General features: G+C 36.3%; 1 protein-coding gene across 3 annotated transcripts in view; it reads left to right on the top strand.

Annotated features, from left to right (window-relative positions):
- The window catches only part of IFT88 (intraflagellar transport 88), a 156,574-nt gene that overhangs the window by 42,377 nt on the left and 100,745 nt on the right, over positions 1-13,452 (top strand). For all 3 annotated transcript variants that reach the window (XM_035003737.1, XM_035003738.1, XM_035003735.1), the window contains 2 exons: positions 631-701; positions 7,496-7,582. In XM_035003737.1, coding sequence (XP_034859628.1) covers positions 631-701; positions 7,496-7,582 — 158 coding nt within the window. The remainder of the gene's footprint in view (positions 1-630; positions 702-7,495; positions 7,583-13,452) is intronic.

The raw sequence follows: 13,452 nt of genomic DNA, 5'->3' as shown, positions 1-13,452 counted from the left end.
CCTTCGGCTCAGGTCATGATCCCAGGGTCCTGGGATCGAGCCCTGCATCGGGCTCCCTGCTCAGCAGAGAGCCTGCTTCTCCCTTTCCCTCTGCCTGCTGCTCTGCCTACTTGTGCTCTCTCTCTGTCAAATGAATAAATTAAAAAAAAAAATCTACCTTATAGGGTTGTAAGGATTAAATGAGGTAATGTATGTGAAATGCTTAAAACAGTACCTGGAACATAGTAAGTGCTAAGTAAACATTACTATATATTATTTTCATATTAAGAAAAAATATCTTATGAAAAAATCATCTGTATTTTTAATAGAGAGTAGAGATATTGATTACTAAAGAATTTGATGATCATTAAAGCATTTATACTTAAGTTTAGAGTTTATAATATCACACAGCTTCTGTGTACTTGGTCCTATTCTATCCAGTCTGACCTTTTATCAGTTGCTCAGAATCTGTTTGTTCAAGGAGAATGTAATTGGTAATCAGAAATGAGAAGAAATGAGGGAAAATAGTTTAGAAAGATTAACTTACTCTCCATTTTATGTAACTACTTAGTGGTGAAGTTGATTAGAAATCCAAGTTCTTGGTATTTACTTCTGAATTCATCATTTTTTTTTCCAATTTTATTTTCCCAGGATGATCCACACACCAACTTGGTGATTGAAGCTATAAAAAATGATCATCTAAGGCAAATGGAACGTGAAAGGTAATATTTTGTGCCTTAGTAATATAGGTTTAATTTTTGTAAAAAAGTTGAATGTACATTCTGATTATTTCTCTCAAAACTTGTTATATTCAGTATATTTCTCCAATAAGGCTATTGTTTCACCATTTCTATACAGTACTAGATTCTCTTTTCGCCTTCAAGATAATCAAAGTTCTCAGGCTGACCCCAATTATTCTTACTCAGTAGCTCTTACTATTTTCTTGTAGTCTGCTTTCCCTCTGCATTTGGTGCAATATTAGAACTTTGCTTATATTACTTTATTTATTTATTTATTTATTTTTTAAAGATTTTATTTATTTATTTGACAGAGACACAGTGAGAGAGGGAGCACAAGCAAGGGGAGTGGGAGAGGGAGAAGCAGGCTTCCCGTGGAGCAGGGAGCCCTGATGCAGGGCTCAATCCCAGGACCCTGGGATCATAACCTGAGCCAAAGGCAGACGCTTAACCATCTGAGCCATCCAGGCACCCCTATATTACTTTTATTTTAAAAAATTATATTTTTATGTATTTTTGCCCAGCTTCCAATTAAATTTCATCTCCCAAAGACAAAATTGTTCTTACTTCTTCCTTCCTCCAATATGGTACCTAGTCTCTGCCAAGTATGGTCTGAAAGTGCTAATATTTATTGTATATGTGTTAGGAGTATAGCACATGATAGAGGGCCCTTAATTATTTTAATTGTGGTAAAATATACATAACATAAAATTTGCCATCTTAATTATGGTGCATAAGACTTCATGGTTTGGTAATGTTATGTGCATTAACATTGTTTTATAACCAGTCTTCAGAACTCGTGTATGTGTCTGTGTAAGTGATGGGTCATATGCTAATGCTAATTCTATTTATTTATTCATTTTTAATTCCAGTGTCATTGAAGTTATATTAATTTCAGATGTACAGTCCTATACATTAGTCAGTGCTCATCATGATAAGTTTACTCTTAATCCCCTTCAACTGTTTCACCCCAGAACTCTATATCTTCTCAAATTGCAATTCTACCCATTGAACAACTCTCTAGGCCCTGCTTCCAACACCTGGCAACTACCATTCTACTTTCTGTCGCTATGAATTGACTTTATTTACCTCATATAAGTGGAATTGCAGTATTTGTGGCTGGCTTATTATGTTTATCATAATGTCCTCAAGGTTCATCCATGTTGTGGCATGTGACAGGATTTCCTTCCTTTTTAAGGATGAATGATATTTCATTATATGTATAGAGGTCTTTAACTTTTAGAAATTAGTTTAATATTAAGAATACTTCTGGGGCGCCTGGGTGGCTCAGTCTGTTAAGCGACTGCCTTTGGCTCAGGTCATGATCCCGGGGTCCTGGGATCAAGCCCCGCATTGGGCTCCCTGCTCAGTGGGGAGCCTGCTTCTCCCTCTCTCACTCCCCCTACTTGTGTTCCCTTTCTCGCTGTGTCTCTCTCTGTCAAATAAATAAATAAAATCTTAAAAAAAACAAAAAGAAAGAATACTTCTGGGAAGGTGGAGTAGACATAGTTTTCCCCATTCTTCCCACTAAGTACAAATAAAAACCCTGGAAGTTCTATATAAAACAAATATAAGAAGAAAGGTGGAGAAAATAGGGCAGATCAGCAAGGGACCTCAGGATCTGAGGAACAACATGGCAGTGAGTTCCCCTCATGTTTCCCAAACTTGGAGCTGAAGAAGCTGGCAATCAGAAAATGACAATGGTTGTATTTAAAAAAACAAAAGCCCCAAGAAAAGCCTGCTTTCTCTAGCCAAAGGACAAGGAAAGGAGTAGGCTAACAAGACTGAAAACTTTGAGATAAATACCACCCACACACTATGGCCCCACTCTCATGTATGCCAGCAAAAGTCAAATGGGAGCCTAGCTTTCCACCCTGATAAGTCTATAAAGAGACACCCATACCCCAAAAGTCCAAGTAGGGAGCCAGGACTTTAATCTGACAGGCCCTTAATGAGTCCCACCACTCTGTGGTGTCAACAGACAGCACATGGAGATCCTGGAATTCCACTCCATGTGGCAGTAATGAGGCACTCCCCCTCTCTCCCGGTGTCAGAGAAAATAATGGAGAGTCAGAACTTTCATCATCATTCAGTGATGATAAAGCCACCACACTGTGGTGTCCGTAGGGACCATGGTAGAAGCAGGAACTCCTGCCCCACCCAGCAGAAACAAGGACTTCTTCCCACCTTGGTTATCAAAGGAGGTCGTGTTGGGTACCTAGACATCTATTATCTGATGATAATGAGGTGGTATCTCTTCTTCCCTGGTGGAGCGGTGTCAAAAAAGCCAGCTGAAACAGAAGATTTTTTAAAAAAATTCGGAGTATTATAATGCAGAAATGTCCCAAATTTTGATCAAGAATACTTGTCATACCAAGAACCAGGATGATTTCAAACCAAAAGAAAAATCCAATCAATATACTCTAACACTGACATGACAGATGTCAGAGTTATCTGACAAATTTTAAAGCAACCATGATAAAAATGCTTCAGCAAGTGATTATGAACATTAGTGGGTGGGCTCAACAGGAAAATAAACGGGATATGGAAAGATTCAGTGAACTGGAATATGGAAAATGGAAATTACTCAATCTGAACAACAGAAAATAGAGTAAAAACAGAAATGAACAGAGCCTAAGTGACATCTGGGACTATAACAAAAGATCTACAATTTGTGTCATCAGTGTCTTACGAGAAAGAGATTGGACTAAAGAAATAATGGCTGGCAACTCCCCAAATTTGGCAAGAGAAATAAATATACAATACAAGAAACTGAATAAATACCAAAGAGAATCAACCCAAGGAAATCCATGTGAAGATACATCATGATTAAACTTCTGAAAATTAAAGACAAAGTCTTGAAAGGAGGCAGTGAAAAACAACACTTAAGGGAAAGCAATTAGAATGATAGTGGAAGTCTTAATAACCTAAGCTCCCAGATAATAAACTAGAAAAAGAAAAGCAAAAGCAGCCAAAGGAAGAAATAATAAATAGAAATCATTGACATTGAAAAGAAAGAAACATAAGTGAAACGCAGAGCTGATTTTTTGAATAGATGAATAAAATTAATAAACTTATAGCAAAACTGACAAAAAAGACACAGATTGCCAGTATCAGGAACAAAACAGGAGCTATCACTACAGACTCTGTAGACATCAGAAGGATAATAAGGGAACACTACAAACAACCCTACACCCACAAAATTGACAACTTAGATAAAATGGACCACTTTCTTGAAAAACACAAATGACCACAACTCACCCAATGTGGAATAGATCATTTGAATAGCCCTATAAATATTAAAGAAATTTAATTTGTAATTTTAAACCTCCTGAAAAAGAAATCTCCAGGCCCATATGGTTTTACTAGAAATTTCTAGCAGATGTTTAAAAAAGAATTAACATCAATTCTACACAACTTCTTCCAGAAAATAGTTCATTTTATGAGGCTGGTATTCCCCTGATACCAAAACAAGACAGACAGTACGGGGTGCCTGGGTGGCTCAGATGGTTTAGCATCTGCCTTCAGCTCAGGTCATGGTCCCGGGGATCTGCGATCAAGCTCCGCGTAGGGCTCACTGCTCGGTGCAGAGCCCGCTTCTTCCTCTCCTCTGCCATTCCCTCCGCTTGTGCTCTCTGGCTCTGTCTCTCTGTCAAGTAAATGGGTAGAATCTTAAAAAAAAAAAAAAAACCAGTACAAAAAAGGGGGGGTGGGGACAATAGATCAATATCTTACAAATATAGATGCAAAAATCCTAAAGAAAATACTAGTAAACCGAAATCACAAACAAAATATAAAAGGAATTGTGTACCATGACCAAGTGGGATTTATTCTAGGAATGCAAAATTGGTTTACTGTGTAAAAACCGGTAAGTATAAAAGAGGATATCAACAGAATGCAGGACAAAACCACATCATCATCTCAGTATAAAACAAATTTTTTTTGACAAAATCCAATATGCTTTTATGGTAAACAAGCAAAAAAACCTCAACACGCTAGGAGTAGAAAGGAACTTCCTCAATCTGATAAAGGACATTTATGAAAAACCCAGTTTGAGATACTTAATGACAAAAGACTGGTTTCCCCCTTAGAGCAGGAACAATACAAGGATATTCCTGTCACTACTTCAACATTGCACTCGGGGTCCTACCATGGAAATTAGGCAAAAAAAGGAAGTAAGAGACATCCAGGTTAGAAAGGAAGAAGCAAAATTATCTCTGTTTACAGACCACATGATCTTGTATGTGGAATATCCTACATAAAATTTTAGAATCCACTAAAAAGCAATTACAACTAATAAGTTCAGCAAGCTTGCAGAGTAATAGATCGATATATAGGAATCAATACTAAGAAATATACTATACACTACCAATGTACTATCCAAAATGAAATTCATAATTACATTTACAGTAGCATAAAAAATAATTAAGGAATAAGTTTAACAAATGAAATGTAAAACTTATACTCTGAAAAGTATAAAACATTACTGAAGGATATGCTAAGTAAATGGGAAGACATCACATTTTTATGGATAGGCACTTAATGTTAAGATGGCGGTGCTCCCCAAATTATTTTGTAGATGCAGTGTGATCCATATCAAAATCCCAGCAGTGGTTTTTTAGAAAGTGACAAGTTGATCCTAAAATTCATATGGAAATCTAAGGGATCCAAAATAGACAAAACAATATTGAAAAAAGAAGAGCAAAATTGGAGGGCTCACACTACAAAACTACACCAATCAAGTGTGGTAGTACTTTATGCTAGTAGCATAAAGATAGACATAGAAATCATTGGAATGGGATTGAGGGTCCAGAAATAAAGTTTTACATTTATAATTAATAAAAGTGCCAGGACAATTTGATGGAGAAAAGATAGTCTTTTCAACAAATGCTGCTGGGACAATTGGATATCCTCATGCAAAAGAATGAAATTGGGTCTCTGTCATACCATACACAAAAGTTACTTCAAAATGGATCATAGGGGATGCCTGGGTGGCTCAGTCGGTTAAGCGACTGTTTCAGCTCAGGTCATGATCCCACGGTGCTGGGATCAAGCCCCACATTGGGCTCCCTGCTCGGCGGGAACCCTGGTTCTTCCTCCCCCACTCCCCTAGCTTGTGTTCCCTCTCTCACTGTCTCTCTCTCTGTCAATTAAATAAAAATAAATAAATAAATAAATAATGGACCATAGACCTAACTGTAAGAGCTTAGAACTATAAATTCGTAGGGAAAAAAACAACAGTATTATTGATCTTGTATTAGGCAGTGACTTCTTAGATATGATACCAAAAGCACACGAAAAGAAAAAAAATAGGTAAATTGGACTTCATCACAATTAAAACTTTCGTTCTTCAAAAGACACTGTCAAGGGCGCCTGGGTGGCTCAGTTGGTTAAGCGACTGCCTTTGGCTCAGGTCATGATCCTGGAGTCCCGGGATCGAGTCCCGCATCGGGCTCCCTGCTCGGCAGGGAGTCTGCTTCTCCCTCTGACACTCCCCATCTCATGCTCTCTCTGTCTCTATCTCATTCTCTCTGTCTCAAATAAATAAATAAATAAATCTTTAAAAAAAAAAAAAAAGACACTATCAAGAAAGTGAAAAGACAATCCACTGAATGGGAGAAAATATTTGCAAACCATGTATCCAAGATGGATTTATTTCTCCAGTATGTAAAGAACTCTTCCAATTCAGTAATAAAAAGGCCAGTTAATAAAAAGGCCAATTAAAAGCATACAAAGGATCTGAAGAGACATTTCTTCAAAATAGATAAGTGAATGCCCATTAAGCACATGAAAAGATGCTTAAGTTCTATACTTCTTAGGAAAATGCAACTCAAAACCATGAGATACCACTTCACTCCCACTTGTATGACTGTAATCAGGAAGACAGATAATAACAGATGTTGGTGAGGATGTGGAAAAACTGAAATCTTGTAAGCTGGTAGCAGGAATGTAGAATGGTATAGCCACTTTGGAAAACAGTTTGGAAGTTCCTCCAAAGATTCCTCAACAAAGGTTCCTCATACTTAACCCAGCAGTTTGTCCCAGAGAAATTAGAGCATATGTCCACACAATAACATACACGAATGTTCATAGCAGTAGCACTCATAATATCCAAAAAGTGGAAACAACCCACATGCCCACAGCTGATGAATGGATAAATAATATATGGTCTGTCCATATACTGGAATATTATTTAGCCATAAAAAGAAATGACATAGCAATATTTGCCACAGTACATACAAACCCTGAAAACATTACGATGATAAGTGAAAGAAGTCAGTCACAAAAGACTACATATTCATGATTCCATTTATAGGAAAGGTACAGATTAGACAAACCTATGGAGACACGTAGTAATTCAGTTTTACTGTTTCCTGCGCACACTTCTTCAGTGGTCATTTTTACCCTTTCCTTTCATGTCCACAGACAGTGCAGGTTATGTAACTGCAGCTGCAGAGCTTTGTGTTTCTCCAGTGTTTCTTTGTTTTGTTTTGTTTTAAAATCAGTTTTTTATTATGTTCGTCCAGTGTTTCTTCTTCCATTTGTCAGCCTGCATTGAAAAGAAAGAGATGATCCAGAAGGCAGTTATGGCTTGCTAATCCCATTTCCTAGCCATGGTTGTCAACCTGACTTACGGACAGATTTCTAATGTAGCTGTCCACCATTTAGTAGACTTTCATGGTATGTTAGCTTTGATAGGTAATGTTTATACTTAAAAAAAAAATCCAAACTCTTCATACCAAGTGTCTCAATAAAACTTTTTTGTTTGTTTGATATAGGAAGGCCATGGCAGAAAAATACATCATGACAGCCGCAAAACTCATTGCTCCTGTAATTGAAACATCTTTTGCTGTAGGTTATGACTGGTAAGAGAGAAATTCAGTATAACTGGATGGATATGTTGTTTTCATAATTTATACTTGTATTGATTTAAACTTTTATTAGAAAAGTAATTATGAATATTGATTTCTACTTATCAGGAAAGTAATATTATATGGTAAAATCAATATAGGGCATTCTAAAAGTTCTGTCTTTTTCTTATTGCTTATGTCATTTCTTAAATACTAAGGCAAGTGTGCTACCATTCGATATAAGGATACATAATTCCACTATATAAACCCAACCTGTATCCTTTTTCATTTTACTGTATCTTTTCTCATTTTTTCCTTTTCTACCTAAAGTTTGTCAGTAATACTAAAGCTTTCTATCCTCAGGAATAGCTCTCACACCTAAAGGGGCTGTTGTCTCCTGATGCAATGTACTTCCTAAATAGAAGTGAAGAATTTTATTAGAGTTGGAAAAATCTTAGATCATTTGTTGAGTGAGTAGTGAATTTCTTTCTTACTTCCACCCAGTACAGGAATCCCCTTTGTAGCATCCCATATAGGTGGCCATTTAATTTCTGCTTGGAGTCTTCTGGTATTCAACTCATTTGTTTTATTTCTAAACATCTTTAAGGGTTAGAAAAATCTTCTTTGTATTGAACCCAAAATTGCCTCTCATGGAACTTTTTCTGTGATCTTTCAGGCAAACATAGACTGAATCTATGACCTCTTCTATATGGTACATTACAGAATTTTAAAAATCCAAGACATGTACATAGTTACAAAGTCAAGTACAGAAGAGTTACTATATTCGTTTTTTTTCTTTCATTTTTGTTTTTTTATTGAAATAGAATTTACACATAACATTATATCAGTTTCAGGTATACAACAAATGATTTAATACTTATATATATTGCAGAATGATCACAATAAGTCTAACGTTTGTCACCATACATAGTTACAAATTTTTTTCTTGTGATGAGAACTTTTAAGATATATCTTAGCGGGCGCCTGGGTGGCTCAGTTGGTTAAGCGACTGCCTTCGGCTCAGGTCATGATCCTGGAGTCCCGGGATCAAGTCCCGCATCAGGCTCCCTGCTCAGCAGGGAGTCTGCTTCTCCTTCTGACCCTCCCCACTCTCATGCTCTCTCTCTATCTCATTCTCTCTCTCAAATAAATAAATAAAATCTTAAAAAAAAAAAAAAAAGATATATCTTAGCAACTTTCAAACATGCAATACTGTTTTTGTTTTTTTTTTAAGATTTTATTTATTTATTTGACAGAGGAGAGACACAGCGAGAGAAAGGAACACAGGCAGCAGGGGTGGGAGAGGGAGAAGCAGGCTTGCCGCCAAGCACGGAGCCCGATGCGGGGCTCGATCCCAGGACCCTGGGATCATGACCTGAGCTGAAGGCAGACGCTTAACGACTGAGCCACCCAGGTGCCCCGCAATACTGTATTATTAACCATGATCATACTGTACATTACATTCCATGTCTTATTTATTTTATAACCAGAAGTTTGTACCTTTTGATCCCCTTCATCCATTTCACCCCCTCCCTGCCCCCACTGCTGGCAAGCAACAGTCTGTTCTCTGTAGCTATGAGGTTGGGTTTTGTTTTGTTTTCTTGTTTTCTATGTACCTTTCATGTTTCTTCTTGCTAGACATAACTTCTGTTTTCTTTGTCATATTCTTACCATCTTTCAGATGCTTACCCATTCTGTTTATTCCTTGGAGTCCATTCTATTCCTTGGAATACACTGTCTCCCTGGTTTAATTTGTATGGGAGGCTTCACAGTTGATCCAAGATGTTTTGTGTTTGTTGGTATTTCCAGTTGTTTGGCTCTCTTTTTTTGCATTTTTTGCTTCTGTTGCAGACTCAAGTTTTTTTTTGGCGTTCTCCCTTACAGAATATCTCTGCTTCAGTTTCCATATGATGGTTGCCGTCTTGGCCTGGTGTTAAATGTCATCTTGGTGATTACTGCCATTTCTCTCCTGGTTTGGATCTTTTTTTCTTGTTTCTTGTTTATTAAAAAATAGTTATTTTTTCCTTGACTTCATCCTTAATTAACCCCTTTAAGATCTTTCTGTGCATGTCTGTAAACGTTTAATGCTATTCTCATTCCTGATTGGTCATTTATTTTATGATGTAAAAAATTTAAAATTCTAAATTGTAACTTTCTTTTAGAAGTTTAAAAGCATTTCTTCATTGTTAGCTAACACTGTTGCAGATTAGAAGTCTAATACTAGGCTTATCTTTGTTATTTGTGGGTGACCTGTGTTTTCTTTCTGATGATTTTTAGAATTTCCTCTGTAGCTGTGTTATTCTGACATTTCACAGTGGTATGTTTAAGTTTGTCTTTTTTCCTGTCTTCCTCCTAAGCACTCAATAGACCCGTCAATTTGTAGTATATTGTTTCCTTTCAATTTGGGGAAACAGTGTTATATTATTTCCTTGATAATTTATTTCCTTCTCTACTTACAAATTTCTATCAATTGTGTTTGGGGCTTTCTTGTCACTTATCTTTCTAATATTTTCCATCTCTTACTTTGCTTTCTGGGAGACTTTCTTGACTTTCTCATCCAATCCTTCCATTTAATTATTTTGTATTTACAAGAGCATTTTCATTGTCTCTGGTTGTCTGGATAAGGGGAGTCTGTGGGCCTTTGCTGCACACAGAGATGGAGCGCTCAGTGATTCCATAAGAGCCCTGCAGGCAGGCACCTGAATTCAGCCATGTTCTCAGCTCAGTCCCTCACTTGCCATCCCTGAAACGCAGTCTCACCTGGATTCAGTGGGGGCAGGAAGCTCTCTCTGTTGCTGCTTTCTTGGTGTCACTTCCTTTTCTCTGCTTTATAAGCCAGCACTTTCTCATTCTTCTAGAAGTTGTATTTGCTCATGTAGATAGGAATGGGAGATAAATGCATAGGTCTGCTGCTGTTTTGAATCAGAAATTTTGCCAGTTAGTGCCAATAGTGATGGAAGGACTTTCTTAGAGTTTTTTCTCTTTTCAGATAAACAGTTCCAGTTTCTTTACTCATTTCAGATATGGTGTGTTTTTCTAGAATGACTGGTTTTCTACCTGACTAGTTGCCTGCCTAGTTTATAAATGAGTCCCTTAAAATGTGTCCCTATATATGTACACAGTACTTGTGTTTTGACCAGTGTTATAGTACAACAGAATCACTGTATTCCTTTTTGTGGGCACCAAACTGTGGTTGTAACCAAAGATTTCCTTGATCTGGGGGACAACCACCTCAAGATAAATGAACTCTGTTTATTTATCTTTAATTATGCTGAATAGTACATATTATTTGTTTTACTATTATTTATTTATTTATTTATTTATTTATTTTAAAGATTTTTTTTTTATTTATTTGACAGAGAGAGACACAGCAAGAGAGGGAACACAAGCAGGGGGAGCGGGAGAGGGAGAAGCAGGCTTCCCACAGAGCAGGGAGCCCGATGTAGGGCTTGATCCCAGGACACTGGGATCATGACCTGAGCCGAAGGCAGATGCTTAACAACTGAGCCACCCAGGCGCCCCTGTTTTACTATTATTAACTCTAACCTGAATTTTCTTAATGTTTACTAGGCATACATATTAGTTTTTAACGTTTTTACCTTTTCAAAAATATGATTATAATTTTGTCTTTGCACCCTAGAAATTGAGTGAAATTTTGAACATTATCAAATGCCAACTGGTCATTTTGACTGACATTTTCCACTAAATTAACATTTTAACTTATCAAAAGGCATTGCTTTTGTCATACGAGACTTAAGATCAAGCCAGACTAGATGGTTCTACTCATGTATCATTTTACTTTTACCTAGGTATATGTTTTTACTTGAATATGTTTCTGTTGTTAAATGAAGCCTTGTATTAGAAAAATGGTAGGTTCACTTAAGAAATGTTCACAAACAGCTACCATGAAATATGAAAGTAAATGTATTCGCATTCATTGTTAAAGATAGATTTCAAGAGATTTTTGGTGTGGATACTGATATAATGAAAGAAGGAATCGAAGAAGACCCATTCTTTTACTGAGGTTCCAGATTTACCCTCACATATTGTTTTATCCAAGCTCAGCATTTTTCCCCTTTATTTTTTCCAGATTTATTGAGATATTATTGACATATAGTATATGCAGATTTAAGGTGTACAATGTGGTGGTTTGATATATATATATATTACAAAACAATTACCACAGTAAGGTTATAATACCTCCATTCCCTCACATAATTACCTTTTTAAAACTGTGCTTATAAGATTTTTTTTTTGCAGCTAAAACTGGAAGATAAATGAGCTTCTGTGAGCTTGTGTAAAATTGTGCTTATAAGATTTAAGATTTACTTGTTTAACAACTTTCAAGTATATAATACAGAATTGTTAATTATAGTCACCATTTTGTAAATGGTGTCACCATCCCAAAATTTATTTATTTTATTCCTGAAAATTTGTGCCCTTTAACCAACATCTCCCTGTCTCCCCCACCTCCCAGCCCCTGGTATCACCATTCTACTCTCTATTTTTATTTTAGGTTCTACATATGAGTGAGAATATGCAGTGTTTGTCCTTCCTCTGTCTGACTTATTTCACATAGCATAATGCCCTTGAAGTCCATTCATGTCTCAAAAGGCAGGATTTCCTTTGTTTTATGGCTAAATAATACTCTTCTGTGTGTGTGCGTGCATACGTGTGTGTGTGTCACATTTTCTTTATCCATTCATCTGGACACTTAGATTGTTTACATTTCTTAGTTTTTATTGAATAGTGCTATAATGAATGTGGGGTACAAATATCTCTTTGGGTTAGAGATTTTATTTCCTGTGGCTATATACCCAGAAGTGGAATTGCTGGATCTTATGGTAGTTCTCTTTTTAATTTTTTGAGGAATTTCCATACTGTTTTCCACAGTGGCTGTACCAGTTTACATTTTCACCTACAGTACACAAGGCTTCCCTTTTCTCCAACACTCACGTCTTCTCTTTTTGTTGAGACTTTTTCTCATGAATGATTGTTCAGTTTACATCTATTGAGATGATCATATGATTTTTATCTTTCATTCTATTAATGTGCTGTACCACAGTTAGTGATTTGCTTATATTGAACCATTTTTGCATTCCAGTGATAAATCTCACTTGATTATGGTGTATGATCCTTTTAATGTGCTGTTGAGTTCAGTTTGCTCGTATTTTGTTGAGGATGTTTGCATATAAATATTCATCAGGGATATTGGCCTGTAGTTTTCTTTTGTTGTAATGTTCTTATCTAGCTTTGGTATTGGGTAATGTTGGCCTCATAAAATAAGTTTGGGAGTTTTCTGCTTCAGTGTTTTGGAGAGTTTGAGGAGGATTGGCTTAGAATTTAGCACTGAAACCATATATATGATCCTGGGCTGTTCAGATTTTCTTTTTCTTCCTGATTCAGCTTTGGGAGGTTATATGTTTCTAGAAATTTATTGATTTCTTCTAGGCTGTCCAATTTGTTGGCATATACTTTTTCATAATATTCCCTCTTAGAACCACTTCTGCTGCATCCAAAAGATTTTGGATCATTGGATTTTCATTATTATTTGTTTCTGTGTATTTTTTTATTACCTCTTTGATTTCTTGGTTGACCGATTCACTGTTCAGTAGTTTTCTATCCCTTCACTTTGAACCTATGTGTGTCCTTAAAGCTGAAGTGAGTCTCTTGTATGGTTGGGACTTGTTTTTAATGCATTGAGACACTCTGTGCTTTAATTGGAGAATTTAATCCAATTACACTTAAAGTAATTATTGATGAATAAGGCTATTGATAGGTAATTATTAATTTTAGTAGTTAATTAATTTTATCACTGATAGGTACTAATGTCATCTTATTATTTTCTCGCTGTTTTGTAGTTCCCTTGTTTCTTCTTTCTCTTT

The sequence above is a fragment of the Mirounga leonina genome, unplaced genomic scaffold, assembly GCF_011800145.1.
Source record: "Mirounga leonina isolate KUSES-001 unplaced genomic scaffold, KU_Mleo_1.0 Mir_127, whole genome shotgun sequence".
Taxonomy (NCBI): domain Eukaryota; kingdom Metazoa; phylum Chordata; class Mammalia; order Carnivora; family Phocidae; genus Mirounga; species Mirounga leonina.
This window is presented reverse-complemented; position numbering and strand designations above follow the sequence as displayed.